The following is a 19297-nucleotide window of genomic DNA, read 5'->3' on the forward strand; positions in this document are numbered from 1 at the left end:
GACACAAAAGACGCTAACCATGAAAAGTTATCAAAATGGTGAGTTTTCGTGAAATGGCGTGGCCGTGGCGCCGCGTCAAACTTCAACGCTAAACAGGAAGTGATACTAGTAGCTGATTGGTCCATATTTGATAGTTCCTATTTTCTGCCATAACTCTTGAATGGTTTGACATAAAGAGTCATGGTGGTGTCATCTGACTCGGTTTTGAGTCCTTGACCTTTATTGGTGAAAATTGCACGTGCGAGGGCCCGTTCATCGCTGCTTGCAGCTTTAATTAGTTGTTTTTATCTTCATTTAATGAGTTTAAATGAACATATTTTTAAGAATCATTAACTGGCGCAAATGAGGGGGTACATTTGGCAGAATAGCTCAGGGGTAAACAAGACAGAAAAGGTTTGGAACCACTTGTTTCTAAAGTTCTGATGTGAATCCCTGTCCCCCCGTCCCAGTGCGAGCCGCCCCTGCAGGTCCAGGATCTGTTCCAGGACATCCAGGACGGCCACGCCCTCATGGCCCTGCTGGAGGAGCTGTCCGGCTGCAGCCTGGTAACACCTGTAACACCTGTAGCACCTGTAACAGCTGCTGGTGATGTCACTAACCCTGTAACACCTGTGTCTCACCTTGATGACCTCACAGCTGCACGGCTTCAGGAAGTCGACTCACCGCATCTTCAGACTCAACAACATCGCTAAGGTCCTGAGCTTCCTGGAGGAGAGGAACGTGAGTCTGAACCGGGAACAGGGGGAACCAGGAGAACCGGGGGAAGCGGGAACCGGGAACCGGTTTCAACTTTATTCACCAAATTGTACTTAATCTCGATATTTCAACTCGACAAAAGTGCATAATGAAAAAAAAATCTTCCTCCTCTAAAATATTATTTTAATTTTTCTCCTGCCTGGCCCTGATACTCTTCCCTCTGATATGATTTTCACTGTAGCCTTTTTTTTTTGTGGATTATAAAATGTATATTTTGCATAAAATCACTTATAAATTGCATAAAAAAATCAAATTGTTACCCAACTATTTCAACTATTTCTACAATTTCAACTTTTTTCTCGAAATTGTACTTCAACATTAATCACGACATTTCGTGTGTGTGTGTGCGTGTGTGTGTGTGTGTGCGTGTGCGCGCGCGCGTGTGTGTGTGTGTGTGTGTGTGTATGTGTGTGTGTGTGTGTATATGTGTGTGTGTGTGTGTGTGTGTGTGTGTGTGCGTGTGTGTGTGCGTGTGTGTGTGTGTGTGCGTGTGCGCGCGTGCGTGTGTGTGTGTGTATGTGTGTGTGTGTGTGTATATGTGTGTGTGTGTGTGTGTGTGTGTGTGTGTGTGTGTGTGTGTGTGTGTGTGTGTGTGTGTGTGTGTGTGTGTGTGTGTGCGTGTGTGCAGGTGAAGCTCGTTAGCATCGATGCTGCTGACGTTGCAGATGGAAACTCTTCCATCATCCTGGGACTGATCTGGAACATCATCCTCTTCTTCCAGGTAACTGGTTTAGCCCCGCCCCCTCCGCCTCACCTGTTTAATTTTAATTGATTTTCTTAACTTAATTTTATTTATTGTTTTTATTTTATTTCATTTATTTGTATATGTATTTTTTAGATTGTTTTTTTTGTTTTTTTTTATTTTTCTTATTTCATTTTCATATTTTTTTATTTTTTTTTATTTATCTAATTAATTAATTAATTAATTTATTTATTTATTTATTTATTTATTTATGTATTTATTTATTTATTTATTTATTTATTTATTTTTTGTTATTCTGATTGAGTGTAAACATGATTGCAGAATTATTCTATTCGGATTTAAAATCGGAATAAACCAGTCACTTACTTCGGAATTAAGTTTAATTCGGAATGGCCTTTTTCATTTGGAATTAGGTGTTTACATGGTAATTTCTACTAATTTTAAATCAGATTTCATTTGAATTCTGAATTAAAGAGGAATTAAACTTCCCATGTAAACGCTGATTCACACGTCACAGCTAAAGCAGCTTTAGCTGTTACTCCTGCTAGCTTATCGGCGAGTCCCGACTCCTCCTCATCATCCTGCTCTTCCCCAGATCAAGGAGCTGACGGGAAACATCCGGAGCCAGTTCCCGTCCTCCTGCAGCTTGTCCTGCATCCCCACCGGCCCCGAGCCGGACCCGTCCGGCACCACAGCGCCCCCGCAGGCCCGGAAGAATCCCAACGCCGCCATGAGGGAGAACAGCAAGGCCATCAGGAAACTGCTGCACTGGGTCCAGACCAGGACACGGAAGTACGTCTCCGGGGTTCGGGGTCTGAGGACGTGAGCTGGATCTAGGGCGGCCAACTTTCAGAAACAGAAATAAGGGACGCCCCGATTTCAGCAGCGCAGGCCCAAAAAAAAGGGACTTCCCCAAAACCTCTAAACTGCATAGAAATGTATTTATTTTATATGAAAAAACTAAATGGTGTGATATAAAGTTTAAAGTGCTTTAATAGCATTGAACTTGCATGACTGACAGACAAACATGCTAGCAACTGAAATAGCCTCCTATGGTGAATATAAATATAGCTACAGGTGAAGGTCGGAAAATTTTAAATATGGTGTAAAAGTTAATTTATTTCAATAATTCAACTTAAAAGGTGAAACTATTACATACTTTCACAATCTTACATGCAAAACAATTATGTTAAACCTGTCACAGGGTGGTTTGTTGAGGACCCAAACGCAGGAGAGCCGGAGGCAGGAGTTGGGAAAAACTTAAATTTATTTGCAAAAGCAAAAGCAAAACCAAAAAAATCGAATTGTTCATTGATTTCATAAAATATTAGATAAAATATAGATTTTTTTATTTGGGGTTTTCATAAACTGTAAGCCATAATCACCAAAATTATAACAAATTCACCTTTAGTTGAATTTACTACGAATGAAGTTTTGCAATATTCAAATTTTCCGACCTTCACCTGTATATTATGACATCAATAAATAAGAGCATAATATGTGTCCGTATTGGTTCAATACAGAACGCAACTTTTAATTCACAATTACGTAACAATTCCGTATTTCAAGGGACGGGTGGCGACGCTAGCTGGATCCGGCCGGCTCACTGCCTGACCTCCTCACGTCTCTGGTTGTTGCAGGTTGGGCTTGGCGGTGCAGGACTTCTCCATTAACGTCTCCGTTGTTGCAGGTTCGGCGTGGCGGTGCAGGACTTCTCCATTAACGTCTCCGGTTGTTCCAGGTTGGGCGTGGCGGTGCAGGACTTCTCCATTAACGTCTCCGGTTGTTGCAGGTTGGGCGTGGCGGTGCAGGACTTCTCCATTAACGTCTCCGTTGTTGCAGGTTCGGCGTGGCGGTGCAGGACTTCTCCATTAACGTCTCTGGTTGTTGCAGGTTGGGCGTGGCGGTGCAGGACTTCTCCATTAACGTCTCCGTTGTTGCAGGTTCGGCGTGGCGGTGCAGGACTTCTCCATTAACGTCTCTGGTTGTTGCAGGTTGGGCGTGGCGGTGCAGGACTTCTCCATTAACGTCTCCGGTTGTTCCAGGTTGGGCGTGGCGGTGCAGAACTTCTCCATTAACGTCTCCGGTTGTTGCAGGTTGGGTGTGGCGGTGCAGGACTTCTCCATTAACGTCTCCGGTTGTTCCAGGTTGGGCGTGGCGGTGCAGGACTTCTCCATTAACGTCTCCGGTTGTTCCAGGTTGGGCGTGGCGGTGCAGGACTTCTCCATTAACGTCTCCGGTTGTTCCAGGTTGGGCGTGGCGGTGCAGGACTTCTCCATTAACGTCTCCGGTTGTTGCAGGTTCGGCATGGCGGTGCAGGACTTCTCCATTAACGTCTCGGGTTGTTGCAGGTTCGGCGTGGCGGTGCAGAACTTCTCCAGCAGCTGGACCAGCGGCCTGGCCTTCCTGGCTCTCATCAAGTCCATCGACTCCAGCCTGGTGGACATGAGGAAGTCGCTGCTGAGGAGCTCCAGGGAGAACATGGAGGACGCCTTCAGGATCGCTCACTTCAGCCTGGGGATCCCGCGCCTGCTGGAGCCCGAAGGTAACGGGGTCCGGGTTTTAGGACTTTTTAGTCCCCTGAATCATCTGGTATAACGTCTGTGCTGCTTGGAGACGATGGCGATGGAAACCAACATCTGTTAACTCTCATACCGACACTAGGGCTGCAACGATTCCTCGACGTTGTCGACAAAAATCGATATTCACAATTGTCGACTATGAATTCCATTGTCGACAGACGTGTTTTTCCAACGGAGTGAGGCGTCTCACTTCAATACAATCTCTGCTAGCGGTGGCGGGTAAACTAAAATAATGGCGTCCTGGTAAGATATTAAACCTATAGTTTATAGTCAGTAAATTAATTCGTTTCATTCGTTAACTTGGTTTATTTACAGTAATGCTATTTATTAGTGTTATTTGTGCACAGCTACTCTCCTTGCTGTAACCTCAATCATAATTGATGCTGCGTGAAAGGTGAAAAAGCTTGTGTGATGACAATGAGGGATTTGCATCTAACTTTCAGTCAGGTGACCTATGAACTGTCAATTATCCATCAAGCTCCACAATGATCATGTTAACATTAAATCAGATAGATTTGTCTGGACATTCCTCTTGCGGGACGGGAGAAGACACTAAATCAATGCATCTCTATTATCGTGCGCCGTGCGGGCATGAATTCTCAGACTTTAGCGGATGCGGGCGGGAGCAGGATGAAGAAAACAGTCCCGCTATATCAGGGCTCTAGTTCCATCTTTCTTGTGTTTATTATCATTTGCCACATAATTAAAGCAACCTCATACGATCTAGAAACTGGATTTCTTCACAAACAGCTGCTGAGATCAATGAACTAACATGTCTTTATGGAAAAGGAATCTCAGCAATAGGCAAAGAAGAGATTAGAGTTTCTCACCTCCAGTGTTTTCCTTCTCCCCGTCACAGATGTGGCCATCAACGCCCCGGATGAGCAGAGTATCATCATGTACGTCTCACAGTTCCTGGAACACTTTCCCGGCATCGAGGAGGTAGGAAAACTCTGACCGTCCACAGTCTGAGGTTTTTAGTTTGAGTTTAGTTTAGTTTATTTGCACATCAAAATATACAACATACAACAGTTTTAAAAGTACAGACCAACAGTATGTAGAAAAAAAAAAATGTGCGGGATGAACCAAAAAATCCCATAAGGGCTTGTCGATGTTTCCTCCTGTAATGAAACAAACAATATCTACGAATATATGTAAAACATAGGACAACTAAGGAAAATAAGCTAAATTGCTAGAAAACAAAAGCAGGAATCTAATGAGGGTGTGCAGTGAAGTACGGGGAATGAATGAGTAAGCTTTGCTAACTTGGGCTAGTAAAAGTGTTGTGATTTGTTTTTTGAAAGTATTTGTCTTCGAGCGTTCTCTAATATGGTGGTAAGGTGTTCCAATAAAGACGAACCTCTGAATCTAGTTGAAAATTGGGAAAAAGTAGACCTGAAAAAGGTGGGATGGACATTGTTTGCAGACCTGGTATTGAAGTGATGAATTTGGGAATTTAATTGAAATAAATAATTAAAACAGGTTGGAAGCAGCTTGTGAATGGATTGATAGACAAAAAGACAAATCTGAAAAACATTTACAGCAAAAATAGGGAGAATACTTGGGAATTGGAACAATGGGGTGGATCTAGTAAATCTATTGGAAAAAGGTCACAGCCGTTTTCCTTTAACGTCTCCGTATCCCCCCCCAGCCGGAGGAACCCCGCCAGCCGATGGAACGCAGCGTCTCGATGGGCCGGCTCAACCTCCGGGAGGTCGACCCGGACCCCCTGAGGAACGGCGCTCTGCGCGGCACGGTGAGGCAGCGCTCGTGCATGTTCCAGAGGGACCAACCGCCTCCCAAAGTCTGGATCTCCTCGGTGTCGGTGGACCGCAGCGTCGCGTCGCCGCGCTTCAGGCCGGCGGCGGTTCGCTCCTGGTCCACCGAGGAGTTCCTGTCGGACTCCGCCCTCGTGGAAGACGTCCCCAGCGTCGAGGTCGGACAGCAGCCGGACGCTCAGCTGCTCTCGTCTGCTCCCGAGTCGGCGATTGGCGACTCTGCCATCAACTCCCCAGACTCGTGGGCGGACGGCGAGCTGATGGCGGAGGTTGAGGATGACGGTTCTCCCTGGGAGCTGTACCGGGCCACGCCCGTGGACGTGACGCCCATGGATGAAGGTTTCCTCTCCTCCCTGGAGGACAGAGCTCTCGATGACCGGTCCACACCTGGGTCGTACATCGATGAAGAGATGGACAACGTCCTGGGGACAAACCTCCCCTCAGACCCAACAGAGACTGATGCTACGAAAGAGAGAGATCGGACAGATGTGAGGCTGATCCAGAAAGAGGATGAGCCCAGAGATCAGGTTTCGTTTACTAGCGTTGGCCCTGAAGATCCCCTCACGACTGACCGTCTGGACCAATCCATCACGTCCGTCACACAAACACCCCCCCATCAGGAAAGTTTTGTGGGAGAAGATGGAGATAGGAAGGACCGTGATGGTCCAACCGATGTCCAACCTGAGAATCTGCAGCAGAGAACTCACTTTGAGGAACATGAACATCAGGAAGCAGGATCTCCCCCAGAGGATGAACGATACAACCGCAGAAATGAGGCGGAAACCTTAGAGGAAAGGAATGACGGTGGAGTAGAAACACATCGTGAAGTCATCGGCGACTTACCACTCGGTGAAGAAACCAGCAGCTCAGAAGCCGCCAATCAGGAAGAAGCTTCCAGAATAAGTCTGAACATTCCACTGATCTCCATCTCCGGGGAGCCAGACAAGCCCGATGACGATGGAGCATCTGACCCGGGACGACCAGGTCCTGACCAGGACAAAGGTGACCTAGGACAAATCGATCGTAACCAGAACAAAGGTGACCTAGGACAATTCGATCCTAACCAGGACAAAGGTGACCTAGGACAATTCGATCCAAACCAGGACAAAGGTGACCTAGGACAATTCGATCCTAACCAGGACAAAGGTGACCTAGGACGATTCGATTGTAAACAGGACAAAGGTGACCTAGGACAATTCGATCCTAACCAGGACAAAGACGGAGTTTCTGACCTAAAACGACCAGGTCCTGACCAGGACAAAGGGGACCTAGGACAATTGGATCCTGACCAGGACAAAGACGGAGTATCTGACCTAGGAAAACCAAATCCTGACCAGGACAAAGACGGAGTATCTGACCTAAAACGACCAGGTCCTGACCAGGACAAAGACGGAGTATCTGACCTAGGAAAACCAAATCCTGACCAGGACAAAGACGGAGTATCTGACCTAAAACGACCAGGTCCTGACCAGGACAAAGACGGAGTATCTGACCTAAAACGACCAAGTCCTGACCAGGACAAAGACGGAGTATCTGACCGAGGACGACCAGGTCCTGACCAGGACAAAGACGGAGTATCTGACCGAGGACGACCAGATCTTGACCAGGACAAAGATGACCTAGGACAATTCGATCCTAACCAGGACAAAGACGGAGTACCTGACCTAGGAGGTCCAGGTCCTGACCAGAAGGGAGGTGCTGGTCAGCGAAAGGTGTCTGGTTGTGAAAGAACCAACACAAAAGTCAGCAGTCCTGACAGTTCAGATGGACCCAAGCAAGCCAGCAATAAAGATGACCACGGAGTCCCCGTGGAGAGTCCGTCCAGTCCCATATCTGAAAACATTAAACCGACGTCTCACCAGCCAGTGATCCTCACAGAACATTCAAATGAACATTCGGATGATCTACACGAATGTGACAGCAGCAGTAGGACACGGTCTGGAGATGGAGAGGAATCAAGCAAAACCGAACAAGACAGTCGTTCTACACCTGATTATCTTCAGACCGGACAGGACGTGAAAAGAACCGGCGACCCCCCCTTGACAAACACAGCGACCGACAACAGTCCAGACGGTCAAAGGGGTCCAGTCGATGGACACCTTGACACAGAGATGGGAAACGCCCACCAAAACACATCGGATCCGGTCCAAATCCAACACGACACGACGGGTCCAGAAGCCTCGCAGCCCAATCACCAGATAGGAATGTTGTGTTCTGAACCAAGTCGATCCAGATCCATTGACCTGTTTTACGCAGACTCGGGTCGAGGTTCTCCCACGGAGGACGTGGTGGCCGACCTGGAACCCATGGACTTATTCTACCCCGACAAGGAGGAGCCCGTCTTCACGGAGCCTCCCGACGCCGACACGCAGAGGTGGCCGTCGGTTCTGAGCGTCTCTGCTCTGGAGCCAGCGCCCGTCTACGAACACAGCGCCGAAGTCCAGGATCTGGACCAGCGAGAGGTCGATGTGACGACCGCTGCAGGTCTGGTGGAGGAACTGGACCGGGTAAGATTCTAGCAGGCTAAATAGTTTGGTTCCTGTAAAATCTTCATGCAGCAAAAGTCTAAACATTCCTCTTCATAAACCTCTAAAAACTCTCCAGGAGCATCGGTCCAGTAGATGGGAGATGTCCAGGAGGGATTTCTAGAGTTTAAATTCAAGCTGCATTAGTCCAGCCAATATGAACCCTATAAGGGGAAGATTTACACTTCTGATCTTGTGCATTTCCTTTATCTAGAAACTGGATTTCTTCCCATACAGCTGCTGAGATCAATTAACTAACATGTCTTTATGGAAAAGGAATCTCAGCAATAGGAGATAAACCTTTATTGATCCCTGTGTTATTCTAGCTTTTTACTGATGAATTCATGATCAACGAGCAATGTTTTAAACTAATTTTTGTATTTTTTTTATTTGCATTTTTTAGAAAATAAAAGAACAACAGAATAAAATAAACAACAAAACACACACAAAAAAAAATCAAACAAAATTAAAAACATTATACATATATATCACTTTGTCAATACATATCAGATTTCATTCAGAGGATCCTTATATTCACTACATGGACAGAAATACAGACGTATTCGGAGACAAAACAAACACAAAAATCATGTTATGGTCATTAGGCTGTTGTTTGTTGTTAACTCACCCATTTTTTCCATCTTTCTTCAAAAATATAAACTTGATTTCTAAGTCTCATTGTTATTTTTTCCATTACATAAATGTCATTTACAAGATCGTTCCATTTAGAATTAATTAAATTATCATCCTTTAACCAATTTCTTGTAATTTGTTTAATTAATGCTACTGTTAAAGCTAAAAACAAGTGAGTTTCTTTCCTCTTAATTTCTTCTGGTGTTTTTCCAAGTAATAACACCAGTGGATTTTTATCAAAAGAAACACCAAAAATATTCTCCAATGTTTTAAACTAATTAAGTATGCAGATGATATGGCCTTGGTTGCCCTGTTCCTTAAATCAGATGCCTATCTCGCTCACACTGTGGCACTTGAAGGGTGGTGTCACATTAGCCAGCTAGAAATCAATGTAGGCAAGGAAGGAAATAATCATGTTTAAACCTGACATTACTGGGCTGGTTTTCCAAACAAAGTTTCAAGATGCAGCACGCAGTAAACGCTGGTCAAGAGCAGAGACCATTTATTTAATAAATAGCTTCGAGGCCCTGGAAATAATTAAAAGAACAGATGGAAACAGGAAACATAAAAGTTGTGAGCTTTTCAAAGTCGTAGCGGCTAACATCATGTAACCGTGGCCACTCACTTTCCAGCAGCTGAAACATTCCTGTTTCTGTCTGACTCGTCAGGTGATCGTCGGTCCGACCAATCAGGAGCCTGGAGACGCCCCTGCATCCGAGGAGCAGTGTGTGATGTGCGGGGTTCCCATCGGGGAGACGGTTGGGGAAACAGTCAGGGGAGTCCAGGGGGCCGAGAGTCCGGCAGACGCCGGAGAGGTCCGGGACTCCATCAGGTAAAACTGGTGCTGGTTCTGACCCAGACTGGTAAAGTCTGGGGAAGATGGTGGAGATGGTGGAGATGGTGGAGATGGTGGAGATGTTGAAGATGCTGAAGATGTTGAAGATGGTGGAGATGGTGGAGATGGTGGAGATGGTGATGATGGTCCAGTTCACCATTTCATCATGGTTGAATTTGATCTGATTCTGTTCACTCAGACCCCATAAGGCTCTGGTTTTCTTGGGCGTCTGTGTTTCTGAGCAGTGTAGTTCATCCAGGATCTCACAGACTACATTTCCATCAGTCAAAATTGGGGTTACGGTCAATATTCCGGTTACTGAAACATTGGGAATAATCTGTTTCCATGTGTGAGTTAACAGGGTTATCCCTGTTTACATGGTGATTAATCATTTGGGATATCTGGATCAAACCAGCGACGCACGGAGAACGTGATGACACAATTCCCCTCATTTCTGCTTCTTCTTCCTGTATCCAAATCCAAAACAAAAACAACAACAACAACAACAACAGCAGCACGGTGGATAATCAACAGGGGCCTCATTTAAAATGGAGTGCGTAGGATTCATACTAAAAGTGCACGTACGCCCAAAAGCCGAAAATGGCGGGCGCAAAAAAAAATCCGGATCTATTAAACCGCGTGCACGCAGACTTCCACGCAATGTTCCCTTTATGAATCACAGTCCACCTGGAAAGCTGCGCAGCTGAATCCGCCCCATATCCCGCCCTCAACACGCCCATAAATCCATATGGATGAGCCTACTGAGCATGCGCAGTGGCTTCCTGCAGCCTGTTAGGGATGAATCCGGATGAATGCGTCAGAATGAATGAACGTATCCAGCCACCGTGCCACTGAATTTCACTGAGATCTGAGATCTAGATGGTGTGGATGAGGTGGAGGACAGGAAAACCACATTATTTGGTGGTCACAGTAAAAGTAGAAAAAGTATATAAATAGTATAAAATAAAGCGAGTGAGTGGCAGCACGTCGTTGCTGCCCGTTAGTGCCACGATCGCACGACGCATCCCCGCCCCCCCCGCCGCCTGCTCCGTTATCAGCACTATTTTATTATAAGTCTGATATATGTTGTGATATGTGATGACATTATTAAGAGTATGACATGAATCTGGCTTCATTTCACCACCTCACAGCCTGCCTCGCCAGTTCCCCGTGTCTTAAGTAAATTCTTACGGGAGGGTCCGAGTTGCCGTAAAGATAAGCAGATTTTTCGGTTAGTTTTTTCTTTTTAGATCCGAGGCTTTGCGTAGATGGCGGCTTCTGCAGCTTTCAGGCGCTTTTACTGCGCAAGCAAGCTTTATAGATGAGGCCCCAGCTCTGTAGAAGTCGCCTTTTCCAGCGTCTTCCTTCTGGTCTGGCGTTCGCGCAACTTTTCTCTCACCTTCTTGTAAATCTTCTATCCCGGTACTTTCTACCGTCTACAAATGCAGAAATGTTCATATCCTTCATTACATTTATGAAGTGATTAGTCTCCTCCTGGTCTTGTGTTTCTCCGTGTTTATAAGAACTTCCTGGACTCAAAAGACCAGGATTCCTTGCGAAAAGAACATGCAGAAAACAAATTCCTGTTCCTTTTGATGGGGAAATCCCGTTAGGCTAAACATGACCAAGTATTCAGTTAGAAAAGGAGTAACCCAGGGCTCATAATCGGGTTTTTAAAAACCGGGATATGAGACAATTCCGGTTAGTCTAAGGGGTTATTGGTGTTTACATGGCCGTGTAACCGGGTTATTGATCATATTCCGGTTAGAAAAGGGTTATTGATGCATGGAAACGTAGACAATGGTTCAGGAAATAATCCGTGTTTGAAGACACACACACGCTTAGGAAGATAACCGATCAAAAGTGTGCGTTTTTTTTTAACCCGGTTTAGGTTTCATGATGTTCTGCTCAGTTTCTAACCCGATGGATCTTTTTCTGACATCAGCCACACAGGAAGTTCCAGCCGACCCGGTGAGACGGAGATCGCTCCGGTTCTCCGGCACAGGAAGAGGAAGTTCACCGAACAGCCCACGGTAAGAACTCCTTAACTCATTTCATTTCATTTCATTTCATTTTTATTTATTCTGGTCATGGAAATATGCAAAGAAAAGAAGCAAGCAAGTAAAATGACAACACAATCAAAAGCATATTCCAGAACCAGAAAGGAGCAGGAAGAAGAAAATCTTATTCTACCTGCCCCTCCCTCAAAACTAAATTGAACAATAATAACAGATGGTCTGCACAATTACTTAGTTAATATCACAAGAAAAGAAAAACAAGAAAATAGATCGTCTGTCTCCATACGCATATATTATATATTTAGACTATTTCATACATACATTGCTATTTTTTTCTCTTTAAATTTATATTTAAACTGAAATATGTTTATACAGCCCTTTAAATCATAATTTAATGAATTCCATAACTTAATTCCAACAATTGAAGTGCTCATCTGCTTTAAGGTTGTTCGGGCAAATAAATGTTTAAAATAAAATTTTCTGCGACTATCTTCATTATTTAAACTGAAAGTAAACATGTATTGTAAGTTTTCTGGTAATAATTTACATTTAGCTGTTACATGATTGTGAGTGTCTGTAACTTAACCAAATCCTCAAGTTTCAGTAATCTTGATTCAAAAAATAATCTGTTGGTGTGTTCTCTGTAATGTGTATTGTAAATAACTCTAAGTCTTTTCTGTAATAAAAATAAAGGATTCATATTGGTTGGATATGTGTTGCCCCAGATTGCAACACAATAAGATAAATAAGGCAAAATTAATGAACTCCTGCTTAGACCCAGACTCTCTCCTGCTCTGTTCTGACAGTGTGTGTTTCCTTAAACCAACAGGACGGAGACAGAACCGCATCCCGATCCGCCAGGCAGGAAGACTCTGAGCTCTGGTAAGACCCGAGTCCGGTTCTGGTCCAAATCACACCAGTTTTAGACTCGGTTCAGTTTTTTTCTCACACAAACAAAAATTCCGTTGTACCTGAATCATCACAGATAAGCAACAGATAAGAAGAAGTAAATAAATGTGTATAATAATAAATTAGATGACAATATAAGCTTGATGCATATTTGTAAATACAATCTTAAACCTCTTCTGCTGTTCCAGACTTTCATAAACCCAGAATCCTGTCATTTAGCTCATCAATCGTCGACGATTATAAATAAATCTGCACTAGTGAGCAAAAGTGTGCGGTCTCCTCTCTTGTTTTTTCCTGCATCTGTTTTGAGACCAGCAGCTGTTTTAGATATTGGACGTGCGCGACCTATTTTACCCTTTTTACAGTTTTTCACAGTTGCTAACGCCCAAAAAGCAAAAATTTGGCACAATTTGCACAACCTTCACTTCATGTACCAATTGCTCGACCCAAGTTGGCACTACTTCACACTCCCTTATCTGCATTAGAGTCTGACTTTCCTTCTTTACACTCTGATGTCAATTACAAATCACCTTGCTGTCAAAACACTACACACAATGTTCAGTCGTTGAACACACTTCTCAAATAAAATCTCAAAGCATCAAACTACAACACACAAATATTCAAATCTCTAAACTTTGAGGTCTGTTGGGAAATTTGCAATCAGTACTGCAGTATAAAAGTGCCTTGAGCCTCTGTTTTGTTTGGTGAACAATGGAGAACATTGGAGAGAACCAGAGAAGGAGAGAGGTAAGAGGAGGAGGAGGAGGAAGAGGAGGACGAGGAGGGGGTCAAAGGGGAGGAGGAGTAGGAGGTAGAGGAGCAGGAGGGGGACAAAGAGGGAGAAGAGGAGGAGGACAAGGAGAAGGAGCAGGAGGAGAAAGAAGAAGGAGAGTTACCATCTCTAATGAGATACGGGCAACCGTGGTAGACCATGTTCTCAACCATGGTTTGAGCATGAGGGAGGCTGGCCAGAGGGTCCAACCCAACCTCAGCCGCTACACAGTTGCTGCCATCATAAGAACCTTCAGGGTGGAGAACAGGTACGAAATCTATTTGCCTTGTTTACTGTAATACTGTATATCAATAGAATGCAGTGTGCTCACAGTATTTGCATTTTGCAGGACTGAAAGAGAACCATACCGTGGAGGAAGAGCACGGATTTTCACAGAGGAGCAGGAGACAGATGTTGTAAATATTGTTCGTGAGAACAATACAATCACGCTCCGGCAACTACAGTCTAGGATCCTGGCTGACCATGGCACTTTCAGGGACATCCACACTGTCAGCCTATCAACATTAGATATAATCCTCCGCAGGAATCATGTTAGGATGAAGCAGGTCTACTTTTGTTTTGTGAGGGGGGGTTCACTGTACTGTACTGTTCTGTGTGTGCTAAAATTAAACTTTTCTTGGTTGCATATTTGTGTGCTGTTTTATGTTTGACTATACAAAAGTAGGCCTACAGACATTTTACAAAAGGAGAAAAAGCACATTTTCCAAAGTCATTGTCATTCATATGGTGTGTTCTGTTTCTATAATTGTGTTTTCAGTTTTGCACCTAAGTGTGCTGTAAATGCTTGGTAGTGTGCAGACAAATGCTTAGTTGTGTGTACTCAATGAATGGTATGTGTGTGTCATTTGAAAAAATGGCTGTGTGTACCAAATGAAAACACGAGTTCCATTTTGTGAACAGGTAAGAGATTTGATGGCAAAGAGTCATCTTGCAAAGGGAGTGTCAGGTTTAGCATTTTGTGTGTGAGGTTTTCAGATCTGTGTGTTCAGTTTGAAAAAAGCTGTTATTGTTTTGAGAAATGGGTATTAACGATTGTGAAAAACTGTAAACATGATCACGGAATTATTCTATTCAGATTTAAAATCGGAATAAACCAACCACTTACATCGGAATTAAGTTCGGAATGGCCATTTTCATTCGGAATTAGCTGTTTACACGGTCATTTTTACTCATTTTAAATCGGATTTAATTTTAATTCTGAATTAAAGATATTCACAGAGTGGTTTTCATTTCATTTCATTTATTCCATTCATGGTATATCTTCTTAACAATGTTGTACAAAATTCCATGAAGTATCACATTATCACCATGAAGAAAAGGAGCATGAAGAAGAAAACTTATGATACCTGCCCCTCTCTGTTAATACAATTACATTGACTTGCTGAACACCATCTATCTATACATATATAAACAAGAAAACAAACAAAAATACCACTCTTCTATCTATTTTTTTCTCTTTCTCCTTCTTCTTTTTTGTAGGCACTTATCTTCTCTTTTTTAAACATTTTCTTAAGCTGGTACAAACTTGTGCAACCTCTCAGTTCCTTGCTTTGTCCATGCCATAATTTTACACCTGTAACAGAAATACAGCTTTGTTTTATGTTTAGCCTTGCAAAAGTAAGTTTGAAATCATGTTTAAGTCTGTTGTCCTCGTCCTCCAATCTGAACACATTTTGTAGCTGTTCTGGTTTGTTGAGGACCCAAACGCAGGAGGGAGGATTTATTCAGCAAAACCAAACCAAAAACCAGGCTCATGGTCAAGGTTCCGGGGGTCGCCCTCGGAGTCGGGCCGACCGGCGAGACAGTTCTGGGGGGTCGCCCTCGGGGCCGGGCCGACCGGCGAGACAGCTCGGGGATTAGCAGGCGGGTCAGGGGGTCGGTCTCAGGACGTGGCAGGCGGGGCACACAGAACCAAAGGGACCGGGGGACTAAGAATACGAGGGGGCTCTAATGTAAACACACTCACTATGATGAATTTATCTGTGCTGATAAACAGTGTGTGTGTGTGTGTGTGTGTGTGTGTGTGTGTGTGTGTGTGTGTGTGTAGGTTCTGGCTGCTGCTGCTTCTCTGGTTGCTGCTCTACTCCGTGTGGCTGCTGCCACAGACGGACCTGAAGATCCTGAAGATCCTGCCGGACCTGCTGCTGAACCGGGACTGAAAACACACACACACACACACACACACACATACACACACACACACACACCTGCTGCTGAACCCGGACCGCTGAATACACACACACATACATATACACACACATACACAGATATATACACACACAGACACACACACACACACACACACACACACACACACACACACACACACACACACACACACACACACACACACACACACACACACACACACAGACCAACCTGATCTCACAAAAATCCGTGAAATGCCCACGACCTCTCACCACTATTTTCCGTGGTATATACACGGAAAATGGTATAATTCCGTGTGAGCACCACGGATATTGTACCAAAAGGGATGTCCTTAACATTAACCTATCGTATTATTGAATTATCAATGAAACTTTTGTGTTTTTGTGTTTAGAAATGTTAAAGATATTAAAAGAAAACCATAACACAATGAGGAAAATACTGTGGAGAACAAGTCGTGCCCAGAGCGTGTCTCGAACCACAGTCTCCCAGACCACGGTCAACTGCACTAACCAGTCTCCCAGACCACAGTCAACTGCACTAACCAGTCTCCCAGACCACAGTCAACTGCCCTAACCAGTCTCCCAGACCACAGTCAACTGCACTAACCAGTCTCCCAGACCACAGTCAACTGCACTAACCAGTCGGCCAAATACTGATGTGTTGCCCAGGCGGGCAAGGCCTTATCTTATCTGTGGTCGTTACACTATGTTCCAAAAAGTATTGTTTTTAAAGGACAAGATCCGGCATTTTACGTTGAATTCTATTGTTCAGATTTTAAAATTCTAGCTAAATACATAAAAAAGAGAGGTGAGGTGTGAGCTTCATAACAAAACTTCTGTGCCTACTGAGCATCAATAACATGGGGTTAGCCATAGAAAGGGGCGATAACAGCCTCCTGCGCCTACTAGTAGGTAGAGTAGGGCCCTACTGGCCCATATCTATGGGATGATTGTTATCGTTTAGTCCTTCATTCAATGGTATGACAGCAGTCAAATCGGGTGACGGATCCCATTGAATTTGCATAGTACTATATCCGTGGTGCTCCCATTAAAACCTCAATAAAACACTGCTAACACAGCGTTAAAAACATGCTTTTACAAACTGACAGTAACAAACAGTACCTTGCGTGACAAAAACTCAAAATTTAGCCACTATAACAAAGAATGATATATAAATAATAATAATGTCATAATCCGTGTATATATCACGACAACGGACCACATTGACTTTGCATGGTACAATATCCGTGGTGCTCACACGGAATTATACCATTTTCCGTGTATATACCACGGAAAATAGTGGTGAGAGGTCGTGGGCATTTCACGGATTTTTGTGAGATCAGGTTGCACAGACACACACACATATACACACATACACAGACATATACACACACACACACACACACGCTGCTCCACTGCCGTTCCTTTTCACTACAGATACACACGAAGGTTTCAATGTTGGTTCCCGTCAGAGTCCGTTTGAGTCTTGAAGTTTGGACTTTTCTAGACAAACTCACCGTTCAATTTTGATGGTCCGACGCTCCGGTACCAGCTGTGGTACCAACGATCCGGTACCAGCTCCGGTACCAACGATCAGGTACCAGCTCCAGTACCAACGATCCGGTACCAACGCTGTGGTACCAACGATCCGGTACCAACGCTGTGGTACCAACGATCCGGTACCAACGCTGTGGTACCAGAAAGGTTTAATGAAGAAAAACCGATGAGGTGTAAAAATGGTCCCTTTTTTCTGAATCTAAATGAATTATTTTTATTGTGACGTGTTTTGAGGATCAATTTGTTATAGTGCTGTTTTCAGGAATGTTTGAAGAATTAACTTTCTAAATTTAAAGGTAATTTAATTATTTAATCTTTCTTTGTTGTCATTTCAGCTGATATTATTAACCTGCTGATGAATGTCGTTAAAAGTTATGATGGTGATGATGATGATGATGACGGTGATGATGATGATGATGATGATGATGATGATGATGATGATGATGGTGATGGTGGCAGTTATATGATGGAGGATAGATGGCTTTAGAAGTCGTGACTGCTGTGAAACCGTTTTACTACACACGAAACCCGTAACATTTGTTTGTGCATGACTAAACTTGATTTCACAAGCACAGTTGTTTTTATTCTGCTCGTTTTACTTCTGTTCTCTGTTATTCTGGAAGATTGTCACTGATGCATTAAAGTGCCCATGTTATAATCACGTGTGTTCCTGATCTTATTTTAGTTTCTTCATCTTGTTCATACGTGGTCTCTTTAAAACTACAGTAACAATGTTTTTTCGTAGGTCAGATGTCAAGACGACCTTAAGTGGCCGAAGTGATGACTGGCAACCCTTTTAAAATCGGAATATTAGCAAAAACCCAGTTTTGAACGGCCATGTAAACACCAATAACCCCTTTGAATAACCGGAATTTGCTCATATTGTTCTCTCGTCTGATTTATGTCTGACCTGGCAATAAAGCTTTTTCTGATTCTGATATTCCGGTTTTTAAAAACCCCAATATGACCCCTGGGTTCCTCCTTTTCTAGGCAAGGCAAGGCAAGGCAAATTTATTTATATAGCACAATTCAACACAAGGTAATTCAAAGTGCTTTACATTGACATTCTAACTGAATATTTGGTTATGTAAACGCCTAACGGGATTTCCACATCAGAAGGAACAGGAATTTGTTTTCTGCGCATGTTCTTTTCACAAGGAATCTTGGTCTTTTGAGTCCAGGAAGTTCTTATAAACATGGAAAAACCAAGACCAGGAGGAGACTAATCACTTCATAAATGTAATAAAAGATATGGGACCACGCAAAGATTTCAAGGGTTGAAATCAAATTTTTATTGAGTGTTTTTAAGTTGCTGGGGAGAAAATAAACAAGGAAAAAGGTGAACCCAAAAGTAAAGAACCAAAAGGAAATGGAGATCCCCGGCCAAAAAGAACCAAAGATAAAGGTAAGGTAAAGCACAGGGCCAGCCACGCAATGGCCCGTCGAACCCTGCACTTTCCCCACTAAATAAGAAGAACCAGGTAAACCTATAACCTAAAACAAACCGACAAAACAGAACTACCGGCAATCTCCAACTCAAAATAAAATAACAAACTACAATGAAGCGATTAACGGGCCCTCGCACTCCTGGCCACCGCCAACCCCCCAGGGTTCCCCTCAAATTCCTAGGTCAATAATACTATAAAAAGTGCCTTTGCTGTTCATATAAAACTCAACTTATCATCATAAGCATTTCAGAAATGACACCACCCACGACTCTTTATGTCAAACCATTCAAAAGTTATGGTAGAAAGTAGGAACTATCAAATATGGAACAATCCGATGAAGGGGGGGCGCTCTTTTTGGCGTCTATCGTCGCCACGGAAACGCTTTTGACTGAGAAGTAATGCGCATCGTCGCAGGATGGAGACGCACATTTTGATGTATAAAACACCTGGGTGCACGTTACGGTTCGGGCCGCATTAACGGCCTGAAGAAATGGCATAAATTGCGCCAAAATTTCGTGCATGTACGTCAAACCGTATTGTGGGGCTTGAGGCACAAAGTTTTCTAGGGGGCGCTGTTGAGCCATTAGGCCAC

At 43.8% G+C, this 19297-nt stretch overlaps 1 protein-coding gene across 1 annotated transcript in view; it reads left to right on the top strand.

The window, feature by feature from the left end:
* Window positions 1–15910, top strand: part of clmna (calmin a) — a 39314-nt gene extending 23404 nt beyond the window's left edge. The window contains exons 3-13 of the mRNA XM_061744123.1: window positions 450–545; window positions 637–720; window positions 1385–1477; window positions 2055–2251; window positions 3811–4004; window positions 4901–4983; window positions 5693–8326; window positions 9646–9809; window positions 11758–11845; window positions 12660–12712; window positions 15580–15910. Coding sequence (XP_061600107.1) covers window positions 450–545; window positions 637–720; window positions 1385–1477; window positions 2055–2251; window positions 3811–4004; window positions 4901–4983; window positions 5693–8326; window positions 9646–9809; window positions 11758–11845; window positions 12660–12712; window positions 15580–15691 — 3798 coding nt within the window. The 3' untranslated portion in view covers window positions 15692–15910. The remainder of the gene's footprint in view (window positions 1–449; window positions 546–636; window positions 721–1384; window positions 1478–2054; window positions 2252–3810; window positions 4005–4900; window positions 4984–5692; window positions 8327–9645; window positions 9810–11757; window positions 11846–12659; window positions 12713–15579) is intronic.
* The last annotated feature ends 3387 nt before the right edge of the window (window positions 15911–19297 follow it).

The sequence above is a fragment of the Cololabis saira genome, chromosome 16, assembly GCF_033807715.1.
Source record: "Cololabis saira isolate AMF1-May2022 chromosome 16, fColSai1.1, whole genome shotgun sequence".
Classification (NCBI taxonomy): domain Eukaryota; kingdom Metazoa; phylum Chordata; class Actinopteri; order Beloniformes; family Belonidae; genus Cololabis; species Cololabis saira.